The sequence below is a fragment of the Trachurus trachurus genome (genome assembly GCF_905171665.1).
Source record: "Trachurus trachurus genome assembly, chromosome: 14".
Lineage (NCBI taxonomy): Eukaryota > Metazoa > Chordata > Actinopteri > Carangiformes > Carangidae > Trachurus > Trachurus trachurus.
Genome location: NC_139903.1, coordinates 25,233,939 through 25,258,526, shown reverse-complemented (window position 1 = coordinate 25,258,526; position 24,588 = coordinate 25,233,939). Strand labels below are relative to the sequence as shown.

Here is a 24,588-nt window from a genome sequence, read left to right as displayed (position 1 = left end):
GGAGATCAAAGATGGGTATTGTTACAGACAAGGACAGACAAGGCAGAACATCTTCTGCATAGACGTATTTGCTTGTGAGCTTAATTTAGTCAGTGAAACAAAAAAGCTTTGATTACAATTGATTGTCTAGCTGTACACACTGCTGTGCATCACCTACAAGCCCCTACAAAAGTCTTGCATTATAGTATCGCCTAAACATAAATCATAAATCATGTCTTATTTCATTGCTTCACAACTTTAAGACTAAAGTAATTTATTTTAAGACTTTAGTAAACGGTTTAAAGTCTGAATGGAACCAATCTTTTAGAGCTTAAACATCTTTTGATTGAAGAACAAAGATGGATGTCAAGCCAAAAACATGGCCTCTCTCTTGGGGCTCTTTGAAAGCAGGTGCAATTTGAATGAAATGACAGTCTCACACATGCACCAGTGTACAGCCACACTTCTTCCTCTATATTTTTAATTATTACTATTCCTAATAAGTGCCACTGAGATTAATTAGCCGGAGGTTTATACAGTAATTGTTTGCTTTTTAAACAAGGTTATTAACCAAAATTCTCTGGTGATGGCATCGCAAACTGAACTCATTAGAGTCAATTTTGTTTTGGCTCACTGTGGCTTGTTTAATTATAAATGCATCCTAAGGGAAGATTATGCAATACACAAGTCATCATGTGTGTTTGTGACTGTTTATTCATTTTGAGGAAACATAGTTCACAAAATGTCTTGTCAGTTCTTGTCAGAATATCTCATATTTTCTTTACACATCCACAAATAATATGTGATAATGATTTACTGTATGCCTCCTCTACAATTCCTGAAACCAGTGTAAATTAACCAGTGGTTATACTGTGGATGGTCCTCAATTCTTTGAAATGGATTATTAATGGGGCATTTAATAAATAAATACTAAATAAAAGCAAACATCACTGTGAGGGTATACTAACTATCTTGAAGATAGACAGGGACGTTCTTGCGCTGATATACTTCAGTAGCTTGTTCCACTATCAGGTATCTGCTGTAGGTAGGCCTGGGACGATAATCAATAAATCAATTAATCGCACGATAAATGAAAATGAATTCGATAGTTTTTCCGGCCTCGATAAATCGCCATGTGCATGCGCACATATTTGTTTTCCTCCAACCAGGCTGGATGACAAGAGGCTTCACTCTGTGCATCGGTCTCAGCACCTGGGCCGTTTGTTTTGCAGAATGAAAGGAGTGAACCCTCTTCTCAGTCATCCAGGATCTTTGTTTCCCAGAATGCATTTGGCAGCAACCGGCAGCGCTAGCTGTAAAGCTAAGCAGCTAAAGCTATTTTACCGTAATTCTTGCTGCAGCGCTGTTAACACGTCACTTTTTAAAGTTTTAATATTTTTTCATTCCAGAAAGTCACAGTTTAGACCCCGTCAGTTTATCCACATATCGCCTGGGGGAGATTTCCTCCGACGTTTTTGGAGCTAATGTGTTAGCAGCGAGCAGGAGGAGCGGGGCTTCCCACAGTCTGCAGCCGCCTGCAGCAGCTCACGGGCCGGTCAACCTCCGTCATTGGGGGAGAAAACGACTAAGAAAACTTATCAGCAGGTTTTTAGAGGTTTACCGCCGGCAGGTTTAATATCTTTTAGGAGATAAATGCTGGTCTCATTGATGAAATCTTACATCTGTGGAAGTCACATTACGGTAGTTTGTTTGAATGAAAAGTGGAGCTTCAGGTGTGTAACGTTATTGGACAGAAGAGCTGCACTGCACTGTTTATTATTTTTTGTTTGATTTTATTTTTTTTTAGGATAGTAGCTATAGGCTATAAGTTCTTGTCATTCCAATTACATGGTTAAAAAAAATACTCATGAGAAATAAAAGTTTATCGCATTTAAAAGGGTCTACTTGCATTATTATGAAATATTATTATTATATTAGTGGTTAATTTGTTCTCAAAAAAATGTGTCAATAATATCGTTTATCGTCAATAATTTGTGGGACAATATATCGTCCAGCAAAATTTGTTATCGTCCCAGGCCTAGCTGTAGGTCAGTGAGTAGCAGAGTGACCTGGGCCCTTTTGGGAGTAGAGTATTGCAGTGGTTGATGCGAGAGATGACCATGGCCTGAACTAAGAGGCTATATGGTGTACTGAGTCACATAAGGCCTGACTTTACTGATATTGTTTAGAGCAAAGCAGCATCACCAAGAAACAGAAATGCAACTTGGTCAAGAAGAATCATTAGTCACCAAACATGACACCCAGGTTTCTTGTGACCTAGTTGGGTTAATGGATGAATAAGCAATTTAGATTTTTGATGAAGAGACTGATTGGCTAAGATGTAGGGCTGTCAAACAATTAAAAAAAATTAACTTTATTAGGCTAATCGCAGTACTACTCTGTGATTAATCACGATTAAAAAACTAAATATTATACTGTATACTAATATTACTTGTATTTTCTTCTGTTCTGTCTTGTATAGTATTGAAGGATTCAATTTATATTCCAGCAGTTAATCCATTAGAATATAAGAATGCAATTTTACAGATTAGTTCACACATCATAGTTGTTTATTTTTCCACATCAGCACTATATTTTGATTAGTATAATAAACAAATCCCCCGCATCTCGACTTGCCCCCCACTACTGCATCCGATGACTCGGCCATGTCCTCCGACTACCTCTGGAACAACCCACTCATGCCATCTTCTCATTTTACCCGAGAGCAGGACGTATGATTTAATCCTCAAATACGGGACGATCCTGTAGGCTATTTCAACGGACGGGAGACAAACCCACTGGCGGCACAGAGAGCCCATAGACTGTACACTCAGACAGGCTCTACCTAAGTCATGTAACCTAATCAATCGTGCGTTGTTGGGGTTTTTTAAGGCGTTATTGTTTTCCAGATTAATTGCATGTGTCAACTTGTTAACTTTGAAGACCTTATTAGACCTGAGTGTCAGGTCTTGCTGAGAGCCCTCCCACCACCAGACCCTGAAGAACCGGCCCCTTTTACAGAGGAGGAGGTACGGCGCCAGCTGAGCCGTTGCAAGCCCGGCAAAGCTCCAGGGCCTGATGGCATCTCAGCCAGGGTGCTTAAGACCTGTGCCATGGAGCTCTCTCCAATACTGCACTCACTTTTTTGCCAATCTTACCGGACTGCCACAATACCCATACTATGGAAAACCGCCACCATAATCCCAGTACCAAAGAAACCCAGACCCACAGAACCTAACCACTACTGCCCCATAGCCTTAACATCCATCATAATGAAAGCCTGGAGAGACTGCTGCTGAACATCATTCTCCCACTTGTCACCCCACACCTGGACTCCCTCCAATTTGCCTACAAGGCAAAAAGAGGCACAGAGGATGCTGTGGCCTGCCTGCTGCACCTCCTCCTCCAGCACCTGGACTCCCCAGGCAATTTCGCCAGGATCCTTTTCGTGGACTTCAGCTCCGCCTTCGACTCCCTACAGAAACACCTGCTGATCCGGAAGCTACACCACTTCAACATCCCCCCCCCATCTGATCCACCTCACTCACAACTTCCTGACCAACAGACTGCAAGCAGTAAGGGTGGGCTCAACCACATCCCCTGTACTCACCATCAACACCGGGGTCCCACAGGGATGTGTATTGAGCCCTTTCCTTCTTTACACCAATGACTGCCTTAGCATTTCACCCACCACATCATACCTCAAATACTCTGACGACACAGCCATCCTTGCACTTCTCTCAGACAACCAATCCACTCTGGACTATCACAACACAGTCACCCATTTCACCAAATGGTGCGCAGACAACCATCTCCAAATCAATGTAAATAAAACAAAGGAATGACTGTTCAGCCCCCCCTCACCCCAGCACCCCACCATCATAAACACCCAATACAGTGGAGACAGTGGACACATTCAAATACTTGGGAATAACTCTGGACAATAAACTCACCTTTGATCAGCACACCACGGACATCCAAAAAAGAAGCCAACCAAGACTGTCAGCCATCCGCAAACTTAAAGGACTATACGTTGCATTTATATTATATGTGAACATTTACAGATCTGTTCCAGACATTACTGAGTGGTATTCAGTGTTTTTTACTTTGTATGTTTTCCGTCTAAGGCAAAGTTATAAAAGAGCTTTATAAAAACAATGATTTGATGTTTGTTTTGTCTGCAAGACAAGTTTAAATAAATCAGTCTCAATGGAAAAAAAAACTTCAATTTCAGAGAGAGGCTAATACTCATCACTGTATGGTTAATGGATGAATTGTTTCCAAAGTAAAAGGTTATCTCTGGAGATTAGTAAAGAAGGTCATTTCCCACTGTACAGTATATAGGACGGACACTAAGACAGCCAGTGGCTGCTCCTGGTGGCGACATCATACAGCATGAGGTCACACTGTGTATAATGATCTCCAACAGAACAGGTGCGCCAAACATCTAGTGCTGTGTTCTGTGTTTGACTTAATCTCTATTCATCACAAAGGATCAATGATGAATGTGCATTTGTTTTAAGTATGAGATTTGAATAAGTAATGTGATAAGTCATAAGATTTACTGTTCTCCTCTGTTCTCCTGTTAATCAGATGCCTTTCTCCAGCTCACAGTGCCCAGTTCGACTATGTCTTTCTTCAGGACTGTTTTAAACGGCTCTGTCATCATTCATCCTCCAGGCTTCTATATCATTGCATTTGAAACGTTTCCCCATATCAGTGTCTACATCATCTTTCTGGTGTTTGTGTATGTGTTTACACTAGTGTTCAATATCTTATTGATGTACATAATTGCCCGTGACCACAAATTACACACTCCAAAGTTTTTGGCTGTGTTCAACCTCGCAATAATTGATTTAATGTTGAACACGAGCACTATTCCCAGCATGATTAAGACTTTCCTCATTGAGGATAATTTTGTTCCATTCAACTGGTGTCTTTTACAAATGTATGTCCACTACAGTTTTCTAGCTCTGGAGTCATTTGCCCTTGCTGTGCTTTCCTATGACAGGTTCATTGCAATATGTTTCCCTATGCATCACAACCTATTCAACACACTACTGATCATGTCTTGTATTATAGGCATGACTTGGATCTACTGTGTGGCATTACTGGTGTATAGCACCGCAATCATGACTCGACTGTCTTTCTGCAACTCTGTCAGAGTGTTCAGTTATTTCTGTGACTATGCACCTGTGTTTAGACTGGCCTGTAACGATTACTCATTACAGTGGTCTTTGGCCTCAAATTCTGTGGGCAATCTTCTGGGCCCCTTCACTTTTATTATCGTATGCTATCTCATCATCCTGGTGACCGTGCTCAGGATGAAATCAGTCGGCAGTAGGATGAAAGCTTTCACCACTTGCATTGAGCACCTGATTCTTGTTGCTATATTTTATGTTCCTATATTCAGCATTTACTCAGTTGGGTTATTTTCACGAGCCGTAGACCCAGACAAGCGTGTGCTGAGCCTGTCGCTGGCCACTTGCTTGCCCCCATGCATTAATCCTATTGTATATTCATTGAAAACAAAAGAGATCAAAACTAGAGCCCAGGCACTGATCTGGAGAATGAAAACAAACCCTTGACAACTTTTCATTCTAAATCAATAATTGTGTGCTCTAACCAACACATAACATAGTAACACTGATAATGATCCCACCCATAACCAACACATAACATAGTAACACTAGTGATAAATAATATGATTACCCTTTTTATTATTATTTTTAGTATTGTTATCTTCATAGTCACTATTGTCATTATTGTCATTATCATAAGTATTATTGTCATTATTTTTATCATTATTATTATTGCTACTATTAATATACCGGTGTATTAATATACCTCCTTTATTATTATTATAGTAGCTCTCTCAATATTATTATTATTATCATTATTATTAATATGTATATAATCAATACTATTATCATTTTTATTATTGTTACTTTCACCTTTATTACTATTCTTACTATTTATTATTCATTCTTATATAATTGACCACTCATACTATAATTTATTTTCACTATGGTTGTTATTGTTGCTGTTCTGTTTGTCTGTTTGATTCTGTTTTGTTGTTGTTGTTGTTTTTGTTTTTTTTGGCCTGTGGTCTCCTACATTTCCTCTTTTTTTCTCTCTCTCTCTCATGTCTATTTTTATTATTTTACTTATTTTCCCCTTTTTTCCTAATTGTAGTATCTATTATTATTATTATTGTTATTATTATTATTTTTACTACTATTTATTATCAAACTTTATATAATTATTGCCATAACTATCACTATTATCATAATAAGTTTTGTAACACTACAACTACTGCTACACACACACACACACACACACACACACACACAAAACCACATATGTTGTTGTTTGTTTTTCACAATTTGTCTTTGTCCATATCACTGTACTGTCCTATTTCACAATAAAAAAAAATAAAAATTGTGAGCTCGTGTTTAAGGTGGTTGGACATTAAAACAAAGAGATTAAAAACTCTTTTCACTTTATTCAACTTTTTCTATAGTGTAGTGTTTTATTGTTATTAAGTCTTGTGAGTGTGGTTCTAATCTAATTTAAAAAAATTAAGACTTGTGGGAAAGAGAGATGTATAGAACAATTATATTTGTGCTCAGATATTAAGTCGCTGCGTAATATCACTTTCATGATGGATGAATATTAACAACTTAAAAGGAGCATTTTAGACACAATGCTGAATATGGGCAGAGAGCAGAGAGATAACAATTTCCCTTGCTATGAAGCGACCAAGTAACTGCACAAGACTGAATGAGTCTATCAGGCTAAAGACAATGTACAAAATCTAAAGGAAGTAGCTCAGTGTGCTTGAACTACAAACATAATTCAACACTTCTACTTAGAACTGTGAGACCCAATAATGAAACCCAAGGAGGTGGTGGGAAGGGACAAGAACATTAATTTATCCTTACTATGACACAATGAAGGAACATTCAGTGAGATAAAATAATAATAATAATCCAAGAAAAAAGAAAGATAAGAACAAGGTCTGTTTAACCGCTGCAGTCAAGCCTCCACTCCATCATGAATTTATTACATCTTAGATCCATGAGATACATTATTATAGCCTGACAAACCAGACTATATCATTAAAATGTATAGTCTGGCAACGACCGGTAGACCTCGGCTCAATCCAGGGGGCGGGATGAAGGCTGTCTTTCAAACTGCCTCTGTACGCAATAGGGTAGCGCTACGACCAATCAGAGCAAAGAGCAGGATGACGTTAGCCTGACAAGCCAATTAAAATATATGTCGTCATGGCGTTAAGACCGCCCAACGACTCTCTAAACAGATAGAGCGCTGTGATTGGTGAACACAATCGGTGTTCGAGACTCAAAAAGTTCCTATGGCTCGTTTCTAGACCCACCTACGGAGCAAATATATTTGCTGCCGCTAGGGTGCGTCTAGATTTCTAGGCTAACATTATTAAGGATTTTTATTCAAACTCCACTTTTGGTACAGGTTCCTCCATTGCTTTATTTTCCAGACTGACGGCTCGAACACATTACATATCTGTTAGCCGTTAGCATAGAAAAGCTAACGGCTAACTTGATTAGTTTCAACAAGTCGGTCGGGTTTTACCGTTATGCCTGTTTATCACCAATAAACACAGTAAATGAGGAGGGTAGTGACTGAGCTGAGGCTGTGTAAGACGGGTGGGGGGGGGGGGGGGGGTCCGCGGCATGGAGCAGTGCGGGATTCTGACTGCAGCGGGGACTATCATCAAGTTTGAAGGTATCAAAATTTGGATACCGCCCAAGCCTAGTGGCTTGTCCCCTCCAGGTCGGGGGAGAGTTCCTGCCTCAGGTGGAAGAGTTTAAGTATCTTGGGGTCTTGTTCACGAGTGAGGGAAGGATGGAGCGTGAGACTGACAGGCGGATCGGTGCAGCGGCCGCAGTAATACAGTAGTTTTATCGGTCCGTCGTGGTGAAGAAGGAGCTGAGCCAAAAGGCGAAGCTCTCGATTTACCGGTCGATCTACGTTCCTACCCTCAACCTATGGTCATGAACTCTGGGTCATGACTGAAAGAACGGGATCCTGGATACAAGCGGCCAAAATGAGCTTCCTCCGCAGGGTGGCGGGGCGCTCCCTTAGAGATAGGGTGAGGAGCTCTGTCACCCGGGAGGAGCTCGGAGTAGAGCCGCTGCTCCTCCATGTTGAGAGGAGCCAGCTGAGGTGGCTCGGGCACCTGTATCGGATGCCCCCTGGACGCCTCCCTCCGGGCATGTCCCAGGAGGCCCAGAGGAAGACCCAGGACACGCTGGAGTGACTATGTCACTCGGCTGGCCTGGGAAAGCCTTGGGGTCCCCCCGGAAGAGCTGGAGGAAGTGTCTGAAGAGTGGGAAGTCTGGGGATCCCTGCTCCGCGCTGCCCCCGCGACCTGGATCCGGATGAAGCGGAAGAATGAATGGATGGATGGATGGATGGATGGATGGAGGGATGGATGGACAAACCAAAAAATAAATCACACAGAAAAACAAAAATAATTACCCCGAAAAACAAACCAAAAAATAAATTACTCAGAAAAACAAGATTTTTTTATTATTACTCAAGTGAATGCAATACCCTTCCGTAGTTTTGTCTGCAAGACAAGTTTAAATAAATCAGTCTCAATGGAAAAAAACTTCCATTTCAGAGAGAGGCTAATACTCAAGTCATTACTGTATGGTTAATGAATGTTGTTTCCAAAGTAAAAGGTTATCTCTGGAGATTAGTAAAGAAGGTCATTTCCCACTGTACAGTATATAGGACGGACACTAAGACAGCCAGTGGCTGCTCCTGGTGGCGACGTCATACAGCATGAGGTCACACTGTGTATAATGATCTCCAACAGAACAGGTGCGCCAAACATCTAGTGCTGTGTTCTGTTTTTGACTTAATCTCTATTCATCACAAAGGATCAATGATGAATGTGCATTTGTTATTGTTATGCATTTGTAAGTATGAGATTTGAATAAGTAATGTGATAAGTCGTAAGATTTACTGTTCTCTTCTGTTCTCCTGTTAATCAGATGCCTTTCTCCAGCTCACAGTGTCCAGTTCAACTATGTCTTTCCTCAGGACTGTTTTAAACGGCTCTGTCATCATTCATCCTCCAGGCTTCTATATCATTGCATTTGAAACGTTTCCCCATATCAGTGTCTACATCATCTTTCTGGTGTTTGTGTATGTGGTTACACTAGTGTTCAATATCTTATTGATGTACATAATTGCTTGTGACCACAAATTACACACTCCAAAGTTTTTGGCTGTGTTCAACCTCGCAATAATTGATGTAATGTTGAACACGAGCACTATTCCCAGCATGATTAAGACTTTCCTCATTAAGGATAATTTTGTTCCATTCAATTGGTGTCTTTTACAAATGTATGTCCACTACAGTTTTCTAGCTCTGGAGTCATTTGCCCTTGCTGTGCTTTCCTATGACAGGTTCATTGCAATATGTTTGCCTCTGCATCACAACCTATTCAACACACTACTGATCATGTCTTGTATTATAGGCATGACTTGGATCTACTGTGTGGGAGTACTGGCGTTTAGCACCGCAATCATGACTCGTCTGTCTTTCTGCAACTCTGTCAGAGTGTTCAGTTATTTCTGTGACTATGCACCTGTGTTTAGACTGGCCTGTAACGATACCTCATTGCAGTGGGCTTTGGCCTCAAATTCTTTGGCCATTCTTCTGGGCCCCTTCACTTTTATTATCGTATGCTATCTCATCATCCTGGTGACCGTGCTCAGGATGAAATCAGTCGGCAGTAGGATGAAAGCTTTCACCACTTGCATTGAGCACCTGATTCTTGTTGCTATATTTTATGTTCCTATATTCAGCATTTACTCAGTTGGGTTATTTTTACGAGCCATAGACCCAGACAAGCGTGTGCTGAGCCTGTCGCTGGCCACTTGCTTGCCCCCATGCATTAATCCTATTGTATATTCATTGAAAACAAAAGAGATCAAAACTAGAGCCCAGGCACTGATCTGGAGAATGAAAACAAACCCTTGACAACTTTTCATTCTAAATCAATAATTGTGTGCTCGTGTTTAAGGTGGTTGGACAAACAAAGAGATTAAAAACTCTTTTCACCGTATTCAACTTCTTCTATAGTGTAGTGTTTTATTGTTATCATTATTAAGTCTTGTGTGTGTGGTTCTAATCTAATTAAAAAATTAAGACTTGTGGGAAAGAGAGATGTATAGTACAATTATATTTGTGCTCAGATATGTTTAGTCTGCGTAATATCACTTTCATGATGGATGAATATTAACAACTTAAACAGGAGCATTTTAGACACAATGCTGAATATGGGCAGAGAGCAGAGAGATAACTGAAATGAACTACAGTAGCCTATATTTCCCTTGCTATGAAGCGACCAAGTGACTGCACAAGACTGAATGAGTCTATCAGGCTAAAAGCAATGTACAACATTTAGAGGAAGTGGCTCAGTGTGCTTGAACTACAAACATAATTCAACACTTCTACTTGCAACTGTTCATGTTTTAAATCAGCACAATGTCAGAACAAATAAAACATTTACAAATCAAATATTCACTGAAAAATGACTTTTCATTGAAATATAGCTCTCTAAGCGCTAAAACTTGCCTAAAGCAGTGAAAGTACTGCAGTAACCAGGGGTACTTTGTTGAAAGACTGAAAGGAAGTCAGTGTTTGTAAGGCTGACAAACAGCAGAGCCTGTACTGTATGTTAGAGCTTAAACATCTCATTTGATTGAACAAAGAGGACACTGGATGCCAAAAACGCCCGGCCTTTCTCTTGGGGCTCTTCAGGTGTAATTTGAATGAAATGACTCAGTGCATCAGTGTACTGCCGCACTTATTTCCCTATTGGTTATAATCCTAATAAGTGCCACTGAGATTAATTAGCCAAAGGTTTATACAGTAAAAGATTTGTTTGGAAAGAATAAGATCATTAAAGAAAATTCTCTGGTGATGGCTTCACAAATTGAGCTCATTGGAGTCATTGTTGTTTTGGTTCACCATGGCGTCTGCAGTCATAAATTAATTATCTGAAAAAAACAAGCCACCATATGGGTTTGTGACCGTTTATTCAAGTTGTACTAACAGCTCACAGAATATTTTCTAAACTGCTGCATTTGTTCAGAGCATCCTGTGAAAGTGTTACAAAAGATTAATTTTTTTCTCACACATGGTCTACAACTCCTTTTGAAATTACTTAATGAATAAAAAAGATACCCCTTCAAAGTTGTTTAGTAGGCTACTGGGCCTTGTGTGTGCCAATATGCATCTTGCAGATGGGCACATTTTGACATCAATAGGTCTAGGACTGGTCTAGGATTGACATTATTAGGTGTAGTGATTGGGGCCTGAACCTATGAGAAATAACAACCAAATGAGAAAATTAAGTTTTGCCTTCCCGATGAGTCCTGTGTCTTGACAGACCATTCACATGCATAGAAAGCTATGAGTAAATAACATAAGTAAAGCATAAAACTCTTTCAACAACACTCCCTAAATCATGATCTCATAACATTGTTGTTGAAAGTTTGGTGATCTGCATAGTCTGCATAGTAGTCAGTCATGCTGGTCTGGCCCATCTCACTTGGAATTACAAGACACTGCCACAATATTGAAAATGCCATGTCAATGTCATCATCCGGATTTACAAATGTCAACAAAAACAGATGGATGTATTGAGATAGAAAATAAAGCATTACCAATATTCTTACAAGAACTAATTAATTACCCCCCCCCCCCCCCCCCGCTCTGTATGTCGAGCAGGAAGTACGAGCTACTACACACACAACACACACGCAGCGGAACTTGTGTCTGGATTGACGGAGATATTTTACGGTGACACCTCCGTCCTCCGCTCAAATGTGTCCCCCGGCTGACAGCAATGTTGAATGTGGTTGGTTATGAAACAAAGTTTGAGAAGCTCGCAGGACAGACTCGGTCGGAGAGAATAAGCAGGTGAAGGCGACGGAGAGAAACGTGAAGGCGCGTGTGTTGGCTGGGACTTGTCCGTCCAGGTAATGTCAATGTGTGCGGCGACGGAGCAAGCCGGGGACAGGGGGCAGAGCTAGCTCTCTGAGAAGTTGTTCATATGGGGGAGGAATATTGTAGGCTACTTAGCTACACAAAAATAGAAATACTGCAACTAGAAATATTCTCACAAACACAACCCGAGCCGTGTAAAAGGCGCTTAAAATGAGCATTTCCGCAACAGTTAATGCTCGTTACTGTAGCCTACTTTGACTACATGGACGTAAACAGTTCAACAAATGTATCATAAAAGCAAATGTGACAACTGACCGAGCTGTTGAACTATTCACGTTCACAGTTAATAACGTGTTGCTGAATCTGAAAATCTATGGTAGGCTACTCGACCAATGGAAGTGTACATAGTTAAATTGTAGGCTACTCACAGTTTACTGTAAGTTAGAAGCCCCAAATAAATTCATGAATTGCAGGAGTGCTGGTTTGTGACCATGTGAGACATTTATATTCCAAACAACAGATTTACACCCAAGGATATATAAAAGAAAAACAAAAAAAATCCTTTCTTTGCTAAATAGCCAACATTTTCTTATCTGTAGAGTCCCAGATGAGAGAAGGAAGATTTACAACATCCACTATAAATATAAGATAAGAGTAGGCTATTATTAATACTGAAGTTAATTAATGACCAATGAGATACAGCAGTATTGTACCTTGTGTAGTTTTGAAATCCCCTTGAAATTGTCTGGAAGGGAGATTTTTAAAAAAAACAATATGATCACTACAGGTCCTACAGGAGGCCCGAACAACAGGGACATGCTGAGGTGATCGCTCTTTAAACTGAATTATCACTTGTTTACATTTGACATCTAATCTAATCCCCAGCAACCTGCCCGAGACAGCCGAGTACATTGAAACAGAATGGCGTCACCTTCACCTCATGACCGCAGCCGGAAAGATGATGAGGATGACCCGGTTGAACGGATGATCTCACGCACTGGCTGCGCGGAGCTACACCACGCCGTGCAGGAGTGCATGGCTGAACACCAGGACTGGCGAGTGTGCCAGAGCCAGGTCCAGACTTTCAAAGACTGCATGATGAATTTCCAAACAGCCAGGAAAAAGCAGCTGATGAAGCAGCAGCCAACCTCCACTGAGTCTGCACCGAGCTGAACTCATCAGGACCTGTACCTAATTTAATCTGTTTATGATGTAAATAAAGTGTAAGAAGCTACGTAAAATCTTGTGTGGTGAGCCAACCGATTATTTGTTAGAATTAAGACTTCTAACTTAATAACCAAACAACATGACTGATGAACTGGAGAGGACTTTCTTCTTCTGCAGCCAAATGTTGGGTTTGCAAGTTTGCTTTGAAAGTTGAAGTTTCAATTTTGCAGCATTCATCGTTAAACTGGTGCGAGAGAGATTAATTAGTCTCATGTTTAAACTGTAAAAGGTTTGGGTTACACTTTACTTGAAGGTACTGTCATAAGACAGTCAAACAGTGGCATGACACAGTAATGAAAGTGTCAAATACATTATGTCTACATTCTGTGGTGATGCCAATAGAGCCCAATAGAGTCATGGCCTGATCACTGATTTGATGTGTTATTAGGGAGCACTATGCTGTTTGGCTCCCTTTGGGCAAACTGACACACAAAACATTTTGTACACTTATACGAAGCAAAATTAAAGTGGCAAAAAGGAATTTTCTGCATATATGTCAGGAACGTATTTATTTAGTCGCCACACATCCCTGCAGTCTTTGATTGATTTGAATGTGGGTCAATACCAACAAGCTGAGAGAAGGCAGTGCCCCCAGGAATCCTGGGGTAGTGTGGATGAGGACAGGTACAATCGAGCAGTTGGCCCCAACAACTAAGAAACAAATGGTGACTGTTCTGTGTGGTGAATGTGGAGTGACAGCACTTACACTAAATCATCATTCAGATCAATGATTAGCTCTTTATTTTGAGAGTTGGAGAAATTCGGTGAGTGAGCTCCAACCCTGCTGTCCGTGGATCAAATTAACGCCATTAACAGGCTACTTCCTCACCATCATTATGAAGCTTTATCTCTGGAGATCAATGAGGAAAGTATATCTGCTACTGTCCTTGAGTCAGAGCAGCCTGCTGCATGTGGATGCAGCACTAAGTCATCCTTAACAAAGCATCAGGTATCAAACAGTTTACAGATGCTCATCAGCTGGAAATTATACATGTAATAACATAGCATTTACACAGTATAAGGGTCTTAGTATGGTTTCATAGTTTTTTAGAGTCTAAAGGGCTTTTAAGCAGGCGCTGACCTCCAGTATAGAGTTCAACTATGTCCATTTTCAGAACAGTGTTGAACAGCTCTGTCATCATTCATCCTCCAGGCTTCTACATTGTTGGATTTCAGACGTTGCCCTACAACAGTGTCTACTACTTCATCTTTCTAGCATTTGTGTATGTGGTTACTGTTGTGTTCAATGGTCTGGTGATCTGCATAATTGTCTTCAATCGCTGTTTACACACTCCAAAGTTTTTAGCAGTAGTCAACCTTGCAGTGATTGATGTAGTCTTGAACACATGTACTATTCCCAGCATGATCAAAATATTTCTCGTAAAGGACAATTTAATTCCATTCGATTTGTGTTTAGTGCAAATGTACATTTACTATGTTTTTGGGGAGCTGGAGTCATGTGCACTTGCTATTCTTGCGTACGACCGCTTGATCGCAATATGTTTCCCTCTGCATCACAACTCGGTCAACACACTGCGGAGCATGTCTTGTATTATTGGCTTCACTTGGTTCTTTGCTGTGGGAGTAACAGCTTTTACAGTATCTATAATGACTTGATTGTCTTTCTGCAGCTCTGTCAGAGTGTTCAGTTATTTCTGTGACTATGCACCTGTGTTTAGACTGGCCTGTAATGACTACACTATGCAGTGGTTTGCATCCTCCTTTCTCTCTGTGTTGATCCTTGGAGGACCCTTTATTTTCATTCTTCTGTCTTATGTCACCATCCTGGTGACAGTGTTCAGGATGAAATCACTGGACAGTAGGATGAAAGCTTTGGCCACTTGTGCTGAACATATCATCCGTGTTGCTATATTTTATGTTCCATTGCTTGTAATTTTCCTGATTGGCTTTTACCTTGGACTCATTGACCCAGACCAGCGTGTGCTCAGCCTGTCACTGGCCTCTTGCATCCCCCCCTGTGTCAACCCCATTGTGTATTCTTTGAAAACTAAAGAGATAAAAATCAGAGTCCTGGCTCTGTTCAGGAAAAATTAAATTGGCACACAACCAACATACCAACAAAACAAAATCATTGCAAGGCCAATGAAACATGGCAATAATGTAACACCTGTATGTTCAAGACTGAACTTTACCATTTCTGCCACAAGTTTGGTTAAACCATGAAGCCTCCAATATCAAGACCAGCGACAGGGTACAGTGATAGAACCATACAATTATTAATTATTATTTTAACATTTATGGGAATTATACTAATGTATATCCATCTTCTTAGCTGTGGTGAGTGAACTGATAAATGCAGGCCTTTATTTCTAGGTATTATAAGTAAATAATTTAATAATTCAATCTGTTTAAAATGTGTGTGCCTTTAGTTTTTCTATTTAGGTGATTAATGTTTACAGATATTATATCTATTCTGATTACACTCATCATTCTTAACTAATGTGATATGACTGTAAATAAAACATTACATTTAAAAAAAAAAAAATTCTGTTCACCAATAATGCTAAACACACTGTTTGCACCTGATATGGGCCAATATACAGTATGCTCTGCTCTTTTTTGTCAGATATCTCATACAAAGGTGGATGGTTATGTAAACATTCAAATAAATCATTATGGAGCAGTTGAAAACAACATGATGAAGTTGTGTAGCTCCTCTGAGGATCATTGAAGCCCTTTTGCTCTTCACACCCATTTTCTCACCCCATTTGTGACATGAAGATAAAAGGTCATGAGAATTTTGTTACCTGTTTTCAAATCTGTTCACTAATGTTATGGGTAATTGAGAGAAAACAAATGAAAGCTTGATGTTGGAAGTGCAGCTAAAAGTCCATTTTCAGTATCTTGAAATGAAGTGGACTGGCTGTCAGTTGTTGAAGACGGAAATGTTACAAATAGAAAACAAACTTTCCTGCAATAAATGTGAACTTTTCCTACATCTGTTTAAACATACAGCTGATGTCACTTGCCAAAAAGCTCCAGTTTTGTCTCACCTGTCCATAAAGCTTCTGGGAGAATGTCATTTGGTCTGATGGGACAGAAATACCTGTCGACAGGTGCAGAAGTCTGAATGACACTTTCAGAAATTGCTTGATTGCAGTGATTACCTCAAAAGGTTTTGCAACAAAATATTAAGTTAAGGGTACCATCCTTTTTGTCCAGGCCAGTTTGATTATTATTATTATTTTTAAATGATTCTGTTAAACCACAATTCAAAAGCAATGTCTGATTTTCATTAGTTAAAGGGATAGTTCAACATTTTGGCAAACTGGCCCATTGCCATAATCCCTGTAGTCATAGCAGTAGGTTCGTTACTGTTATTTGTCGGTGCAAGCTATTTTTTTATAACGGCGGAGCAGAGCCATGAGCTGTTCAGAACTACATTACAGAGGGAGGCTCATGGGATTTCTTGGTTTCCCTCATGAAACTCATCAAATACACAATCCAACAACTCCAAAACGTTCTCGTGGACAAGTTGTGACCTGCACATTCACCACGCTATGAGATAATAACGGAACAAGACTACTTGCTGAAAAACTACCCCTAATGGTAACGCGCATCAGCTGTTTTGCATGAATTTAACATTCCATTATTATCTCATAGCGTGGTGAATGTGCAGGTCACAACTTGTTCACGAAAGCGTTTTGGAGTTTTTGGATTGAGTATTTGATGAGTCTAGGAGCCATTTTAGCTTTTATTTTGGTGTTTCAACCAAGAAATCCCATGAACCTCCATAGCATAGCTCTGAGCAGCTCACGGCTCAGCTAGGTCGTTCTAAAAATAGCTTAAACCAACAATTAAAGGTAATGAACCTCCTGCTATGACTATAGGGATTATGGCAATGGGCCAATTTGCCAAAATGTTGAACTATCCCTTTAATTTTCAATACATTTTTATTTACTATTACTTTTGGCAGTTTCAAGCGACCTTAAACGGAAGGGTACCAACAAATTTTTCTGCATATATACAGTATCCATTATGATTAAGATATGACTCGTTATAGATCAATCTGGGCCATTCAACCAATATATTATGAAAATGCATGTGTGTTGCACTTGTATATTATTGCAGGGATTAGCACTTGCTATGCCTGTATATTGTAACCAATTATATGTTGAATTTAATTGGCAAATGAAGGTTAATCATTGTCAAACCTCTCAGAGGAAACATGGCAAAGTGGTAGGCTTCATTAACACAGGTACTGTAAACTTCAACCTGTTTGCTGCAGGTTTTAATTGTTCTTATTCTTAATAAGAACAACTGAGATCAATTAGTCTTCAGTTCAAACAGTAAACAGTTTATTTGTTACAAACAAGGTCATTAACCAAAATTCTCAGATGATGGCATCACAACTTGAGCTCATTAGAATGATTCACAATAGCCTGTTTATGGTTAAATACATCCTTGGGGAACATTAGTCATCATATTGCATGGTTTACTTTGTGCAAAAAAGTCCGGAAAGGTTTGATAAGTTTTGTGTAGCATAGTTATTCATTGTGTCCCACAAACATGTTGGAAGCATACTTTTAGATATATCTGATTGTATAAATCTTAATGAGTCTCTTGTGACCAAGGACAAGTGTCCAAATCAATCAGTGACTGACAGTCCTGAATTCTTCATTTAGTCACCAAAGGTCAGAGAGGTCATGCTCATAAGGTTTGGGCAGTAAAGTGCTCTCAGACTTAGCTCTGACATATGAAGCACTTTGGACAACCACACTAGACTTGATTACAGGTGTTTGCAAGAGTCAAACTTTAAAAAAGATTTGTTTAAGTCTCTCGAGTACTAAATCATAATTCAAAAGACTAATTGGACTGATTAAACTTATGAAGACGGAAATGTCTACAGACCTGCTCTCTGTGGATCAAATCATAATCATTAGAAGATCTATACTTCCTCTATATTATTATGAAGCTTGATCTCTGAAGAGCAATGAGGAGAGTATATCTGCTCCCATCAAACGGCCAGATGTGCAGACCTCCATGCTGCTGCTGGAGTCAGCGTCACTCAGGATACATGTTAACCTGATCATCAGGTAAGTTTACAGACTCCAATCACATTTTGACTTATGGAGAACAGATCTAAAGAGTTTTTGAATGGAATCAATGTAATGGCATAATGAAGTCTTTCAAGATTAATATGCAATCTTGCGATATGATTTCTCTCTCACACAGGTGCTGACCTCCAACACAGTCTGGGGAGTTCAACTATGTCTTTTTTCAGAACAGTGTTGAACAGCTCTGTCATCATTCATCCTCCAGGCTTCTACATTGTTGGATTTCAAACGTTGCCCTACATCAGTGTCTACTTTATCTTTCTAGCATTTGTGTATGTGGTTACTGTTGTGTTCAATGGTCTGGTGATCTGCATAATTGTCTTCAATCGCTGTTTACACACTCCAAAGTTTTTAGCAGTAGTCAACCTTGCAGTGATTGATGTAGTCTTGAACACATGTACTATTCCCAGCATGATCAAAATATTTCTCGTAAAGGAAAATTTCATTCCATTCAATTTGTGTTTATTGCAAATGTATGTATATTATACATTTGTATCATTGGAGTCATATGCACTTGCTATTCTTGCGTATGACCGATTGATCGCAATATGTTTCCCTCTGCGTCACAACTCGGTCAACACACTGCGGAGCATGTCTTGTATTATTGGCTTCACTTGGTTCTTTGCTGTGGGAATAACAGCTTTTACAACAATTATAATGACTCGATTGTCTTTCTGCAGCTCTGTCAGAGTGTTCAGTTATTTCTGTGACTATGCACCTGTGTTTAGACTGGCCTGTAATGACTACACTATACAGTGGTTTGCATCCTCCTTTCTCACTGTGTTGATCCTTGGAGGACCCTTTATTTTCATTCTCCTGTCTTATGTCACCATCCTGGTGACAGTGTTCAGGATGAAATCACTGGACAGTAGGATGAAAGCGTTGGCCACTTGTGCTGAACATATCATCCTTGTTGCTATATTTTATGTTCCATTGCTTGTAATTTTCCTGATTGGCTTTTACCTTGGACTCATTGACCCAGACCAGCGTGTGCTCAGCCTGTCACTGGCCTCTTGCATCCCCCCCTGTGTCAACCCCATTGTGTATTCTTTGAAAACTAAAGAGATAAAAATCAGAGTCCTGTCTCTATTCAGGAAAAATTCAATTGGCACACAACCAACATACCAACAAAACAAAATCATTGCAAGGCCAATGAAACATGGCAATAATGTAACACCTGTATGTTCAAGACTGAACTTTACCATTTCTGTAAAGAGAATGGTGCCAGATGGCCACAAGTTTGGTTAAACCATGAAGCCTTCAATATCAAGACCATCGACAGGGTACAGTGATAGAACCATTCATTCATTCATTTTCTTTTTAACATTCTATGGGAATTATATTAATGCATATACCCATCTTCTTAGCTGTGGTGAGTGAACTGATAAATGCAGGCCTTTATTTCTACATATTTCTAGGTTTCTAAGTAAATACTCTAATAATTCAATCTGTTTAAAGCAGATATCAGCTTCACGGCCGTTTCGGCTAATGCTGCGTTCAAGGCAGGCTTTTGAAACCGTAAGTTACAGCTTCAAGTCACAACTACGACTTGGTAGCGTTCCAGGTAACCCGTAGCTCGTGTTTTTACCATCCTGTTGTCTGTGAAAGTTCCCTATAACGGCCACTCGTAACTTCCGACCCGTGAACTCGTACCAGATCGAACTGGTATGACTTCACAGGAAGGAAAAACACAAAGTACGAGTTTCTTTGAACGCACCATGAGTTAGCAGCCCCCGCCCTTGTCAGGCATCAATTGGTCCTCGTGCTACGTCACCACATTCACGCGCATCCCTTGGCTGCACACACAGCCCTTCATGCCGTTCTCTCTCCTCATTGGATAACACTTGTATCCCACAAGGAAAATTTTCTCCTCGGGTTACAGCAGAGCAGAGTGACGGAGAGACTCGTGTTTAGGCTGAAATACTTCATGTAAGTGATTGCTGACGGAAAATAGGACTATTTAGGACTTATATTAACAAAAACATTCCACTGATATCTGCTTTAAAATGTGTGTGCCTTTAGTTTTTTTATTTAGGTGATTTATGTTTACAGATATTATATCTATTCTGATTACACTCATCATTCTTAACTAATGTGATATGACTGTAAATAAAACATTACATTAAAAAAAAAAATCTTTCTGTTCACCAATAATGCTAAACACACTGTTTGCACCTGATATGGGCCAATATACAGTATGCTCTGCTCTTTTTTGTCAGATATCTCATACAAAGGTGGATGGTTATGTAAACATTCAAATAAATCATTATGGAGCAGTTGAAAACAACATGATGAAGTTGTGTAGTTCCTCTGAGGATCATTGAGGCCCTTTTGCTCTTCACACCCATTTTCTCACCCCATTTTGGACATGAAGATAAAAGGTCATGAGAATTTTGTTACCTGTTTTCAAATCTGTTCACTAACGTTATGGGTAATTGAGAGAAAACAAATGAAAGCTTGATGTTGGAAGTGCAGCTAAAAGTCCATTTTCAGTATCTTGAAATGAAGTGGACTGGCTGTCAGTTGTTGAAGACGGAAATGTTACAAATAGAAAACAAACTTTCCTGCAATAAATGTGAACTTTTCCTACATCTGTTTAAATGATGCTTCATTTTTGGGTCTGTGAACGTACAGCTGATGTCACTTGCCAAAAAGCTCCAGTTTTGTCTCACCTGTCCTCAAAGCTTCTGGGAGAATGTCCTTTGGACTGATGGGGCAGAAATACCTGTCGACAGGTGGAGAAGTCTGAATGACAGTTTCAGAAATTGTTTGATTGCAGTGATTACCTCAAAAGGTTTTGCAACAAAATATTAAGTTAAGGGTAGCCTAATATCCTTTTTGTCCAGGCCAGTTTCATTATTATTATTTTTTAAATGATTCTGTTAAACCACAATTCAAAAGCAATGTCTGATTTTCATTAGTTAATTTTCAGTAGATTTTTATTTACTATTACTTTTGGCAGTTTCAAGTGACCATTGTGGGTTTTTTTCTTTAACGGAAGGGTACCAACAATTTTTTCTGCATTATATATACAGTATCCATTATGATTAAGATATGACTCGTTATACTGTAGATAAATCTGGGCCATTCAACCGATATACTATGAAAATGCATGTATGTTGCACTTGTATATTATTGCAGGGATTAGCACTTGCTATGCCTGTATATTGTAACCAATTGTATGTTGAATTTAATTGGCGAATGGAGGTTAGTCTTTGTTAAACGTCCCAGAGGAAACATGGCAAAGTGGTAGGCTTCATTAACACAGGTACTGTAAACTTCAACCTGTTTGCTGCAGGTTTTAATTGTTATTATTCTTAATAAGAACAACTGAGATCAATTAGTCTTCAGTTCAAACAGTAAACAGTTTATTTGTTACAAACAAGGTCATTAACCAAAATTCTCAGATGATGGCATCACAAATTGAGCTCATTAGAATGGTTCACAATAGCCTGTTTAGGTTTAAATACATCCTTGGGGAACATTATGTCATCATATTGCATGGTTTACTTTGTGCAAAAAAGTCCTGAAAGGTTTGATAAGTTTTGTATAATATAGTTATTCATTGTGTCCCACAAACATGTTGGAAGCATACTTTTAGATATATTTCTGATTGTATAAACCTTAATGAGTTTCAGGTGACCAAATCAATCCAAAATCAATCAGTGACTGACAGTCCTGAATTCTTCATTTAGTCACCAAAGGTCAGAGGTCACGCTCATAAGGTTTGGGCAGTAAAGTGCTCTCGGACTTAGCTCTGACATATGCAGCACTTTGGACAACCACACTAGACTTGATTACAGGTGTTTGCAAGAGTCAAACTTTCGAGTACTAAATCACAATTCAAAAGACTAACTGGACTCCTGATATAAGAGTGTAATAAGTTTAATCAGTAAGCTACAGACCTGCTCTATGTGGATCAAATCATAATCATTAGAAGATCTTTACTTCCTCTTTATCATTATGAAGCTTGATCTCTGGAGAGCAATGAGGAGAGTATATCTGCTCCCATCAAACGGCCAGATGTGCAGACCTCCATGCTGCTGCTGGAGTCAGCGTCACTCAGGATACATGTTAACCTGATCATCAGGTAAGTTTACAGACTCCAATCACATTTTGACTTATGGAGAACAGATCTAAAGAGTTTTTGAATGGAATCAATGTAATGGCATAATGAAGTCTTTCAAGATTAATATGCAATCTAGCGATATGATTTCTCTCTCACACAGGTGCTGACCTCCAACACAGTCTGGGGAGTTCAACTATGTCTTTTTTCAGAACAGTGTTGAACAGCTCTGTCATCATTCATCCTCCAGGCTTCTACATTGTTGGATTTCAAACGTTGCCCTACATCAGTGTCTACTTTATCTTTCTAGCATTTGTGTATGTGGTTACTGTTGTGTTCAATGGTCTGGTGATCTGCATAATTGTCTTCAATCGCTGTTTACACACTCCAAAGTTTTTAGCAGTAGTCAACCTTGCAGTGATTGATGTAGTCTTGAACACATGTACTATTCCCAGCATGATCAAAATATTTCTCGTAAAGGACAATTTCATTCCATTCAATTTGTGTTTATTGCAAATGTACATTTACTATGTTTTTGGGGAGCTGGAGTCATGTGCACTTGCTATTCTTGCGTACGACCGCTTGTTCGCAATATGTTTCCCTCTGCGTCACAACTCTGTCAACACACTGCGGAGCATGTCTTGTATTATTGGCTTCACTTGGTTCTTTGCTGTGGGAATAACAGCTTTTACAACAATTATAATGACTCGATTGTCTTTCTGCAGCTCTGTCAGAGTGTTCAGTTATTTCTGTGACTATGCACCTGTGTTTAGACTGGCCTGTAATGACTACACTATGCAGTGGTTTGCATCCTCCTTTCTCACTGTGTTGATCCTTGGAGGACCCTTTATTTTCATTCTCCTGTCTTATGTCACCATCCTGGTGACAGTGTTCAGGATGAAATCACTGGACAGTAGGATGAAAGCGTTGGCCACTTGTGTTGAACATATCATCCTTGTTGCTATATTTTATGTTCCACTGCTTGTAATTTTCCTGATTGGCTTTTACCTTGGACTCATTGACCCAGACCAGCGTGTGCTCAGCCTGTCACTGGCCTCTTGCATCCCCCCCTGTGTCAACCCCATTGTGTATTCTTTGAAAACGAAAGAGATAAAAAACCGAGTCCTGGCACCTCTGAGAAAAAATATAATTGGTGCAGATCACAAGAAAAGTTGCAAGAATTCAGGCTTTTAACCTTTGTGTAATTTGTCAAAAGCCAACAGCTTGCAGTAGTTGTTTGTGTAGAGAGAAGAGCAGAATTTTGTGTTGTTTTAGGAAAACCAGAGACATAAAAACTGGTCATCATAGATACATCTGATTATAATTTAAAAGTCAGATAGTTCACCTGCCTTTCTACACTTTTTTACAAATTACATTATTTCTGAACAAAGTGGTATGACATTAAAAGTAATAAAAGTTACATTTTTATATGTTTTTTTTATCGATACCCGATACCCAAAGTGCATAAAAGTCTTTTACAGTAGTTTAAACTTACAGGGTTACAGATCAATTACATTTCAGTTTTTCTGAAATATCATGACCTCATCATCCATGAAAAGTAGCAGAATTTCACACTTGACTTTCAGATTACTACATGCAGTGACAGTTATTTTATGACAGAGAGCTGTCTAACTACATGTTTCTTGTTATTTTGTGTAACATGACGTTTGGGAAAAAAAAGTGATGCAATTTGTGAAAATAAAATAAAATAATATTTCAAGTAAAACTGTGACTAGTGTACACAGAGACAAGTTTCTCATATCAGGTTTAATCAGATTTGTTAAATTACATTTAATTTATCCTGCACTCTTACAACCATCTGATTTTGCGCTACTCAATGGTATATAATTATGGTTAATGCCTGCCCTCTAGTGGTTTAGGGGTATAGTACAAGTTGGCCCATTGGCCCATTATCTGCCATAGATCAAACATCCAGTCTACTCCCCCTCTGCAGAATTAAAATTGCTACTTCACATATATATTTCATCACCTTTTCATCACTTGCCCAAACATTTCTTCCATTAAACCATACAATGACTGATAGTGTGGATCCGAAAGACTCACAGTTCTGAATGTTGTCAATGTTTAAAATTCTAATGCATCAAAAGAATGAAATTGTTGGTTTACAAAGACTGTCATATGAAACATGTTTGTACAGACAGACCAGGATCTGATATGAGTTTTCTATACAACATAAAACACTGGCCTGTACACATTCAAGTATG

General features: G+C 39.3%; 5 protein-coding genes across 5 annotated transcripts; all 5 read left to right on the top strand.

The window, feature by feature from the left end:
* Nucleotides 1–4,607: 4,607 nt before the first annotated feature.
* LOC310996677 (olfactory receptor 1M1-like) lies at nt 4,608–5,567 on the top strand (the record flags this gene model as incomplete). Its single annotated transcript, XM_083986121.1, has 1 exon — nt 4,608–5,567. The coding sequence occupies one exon, from the start codon at nt 4,608–4,610 to the stop codon at nt 5,565–5,567; it is 960 nt and encodes a 319-aa protein (XP_083842247.1).
* A 3,491-nt stretch (nt 5,568–9,058) lies between these two features.
* LOC310996678 (olfactory receptor 1M1-like) lies at nt 9,059–10,018 on the top strand (the record flags this gene model as incomplete). The annotated part of the gene is made up of 1 exon (XM_083986122.1): nt 9,059–10,018. The coding sequence occupies one exon, from the start codon at nt 9,059–9,061 to the stop codon at nt 10,016–10,018; it is 960 nt and encodes a 319-aa protein (XP_083842248.1).
* Nucleotides 10,019–14,320: 4,302 nt separating this feature from the next.
* LOC310996679 (olfactory receptor 1M1-like) lies at nt 14,321–15,274 on the top strand (the record flags this gene model as incomplete). The annotated part of the gene is given in 2 exon segments (XM_083986123.1): nt 14,321–14,833; nt 14,837–15,274. Coding segments are annotated over 2 exon segments (951 nt in total).
* Nucleotides 15,275–18,450: 3,176 nt separating this feature from the next.
* LOC310996546 (olfactory receptor 2AT4-like) lies at nt 18,451–19,545 on the top strand (the record flags this gene model as incomplete). The annotated part of the gene is made up of 1 exon (XM_083985968.1): nt 18,451–19,545. One exon carries the CDS (start codon nt 18,451–18,453, stop codon nt 19,543–19,545), a length of 1,095 nt encoding a protein of 364 aa, XP_083842094.1.
* Nucleotides 19,546–22,561: 3,016 nt separating this feature from the next.
* LOC310996545 (olfactory receptor 1M1-like) lies at nt 22,562–23,557 on the top strand (the record flags this gene model as incomplete). The annotated part of the gene is made up of 1 exon (XM_083985967.1): nt 22,562–23,557. One exon carries the CDS (start codon nt 22,562–22,564, stop codon nt 23,555–23,557), a length of 996 nt encoding a protein of 331 aa, XP_083842093.1.
* Nucleotides 23,558–24,588: the final 1,031 nt, after the last annotated feature.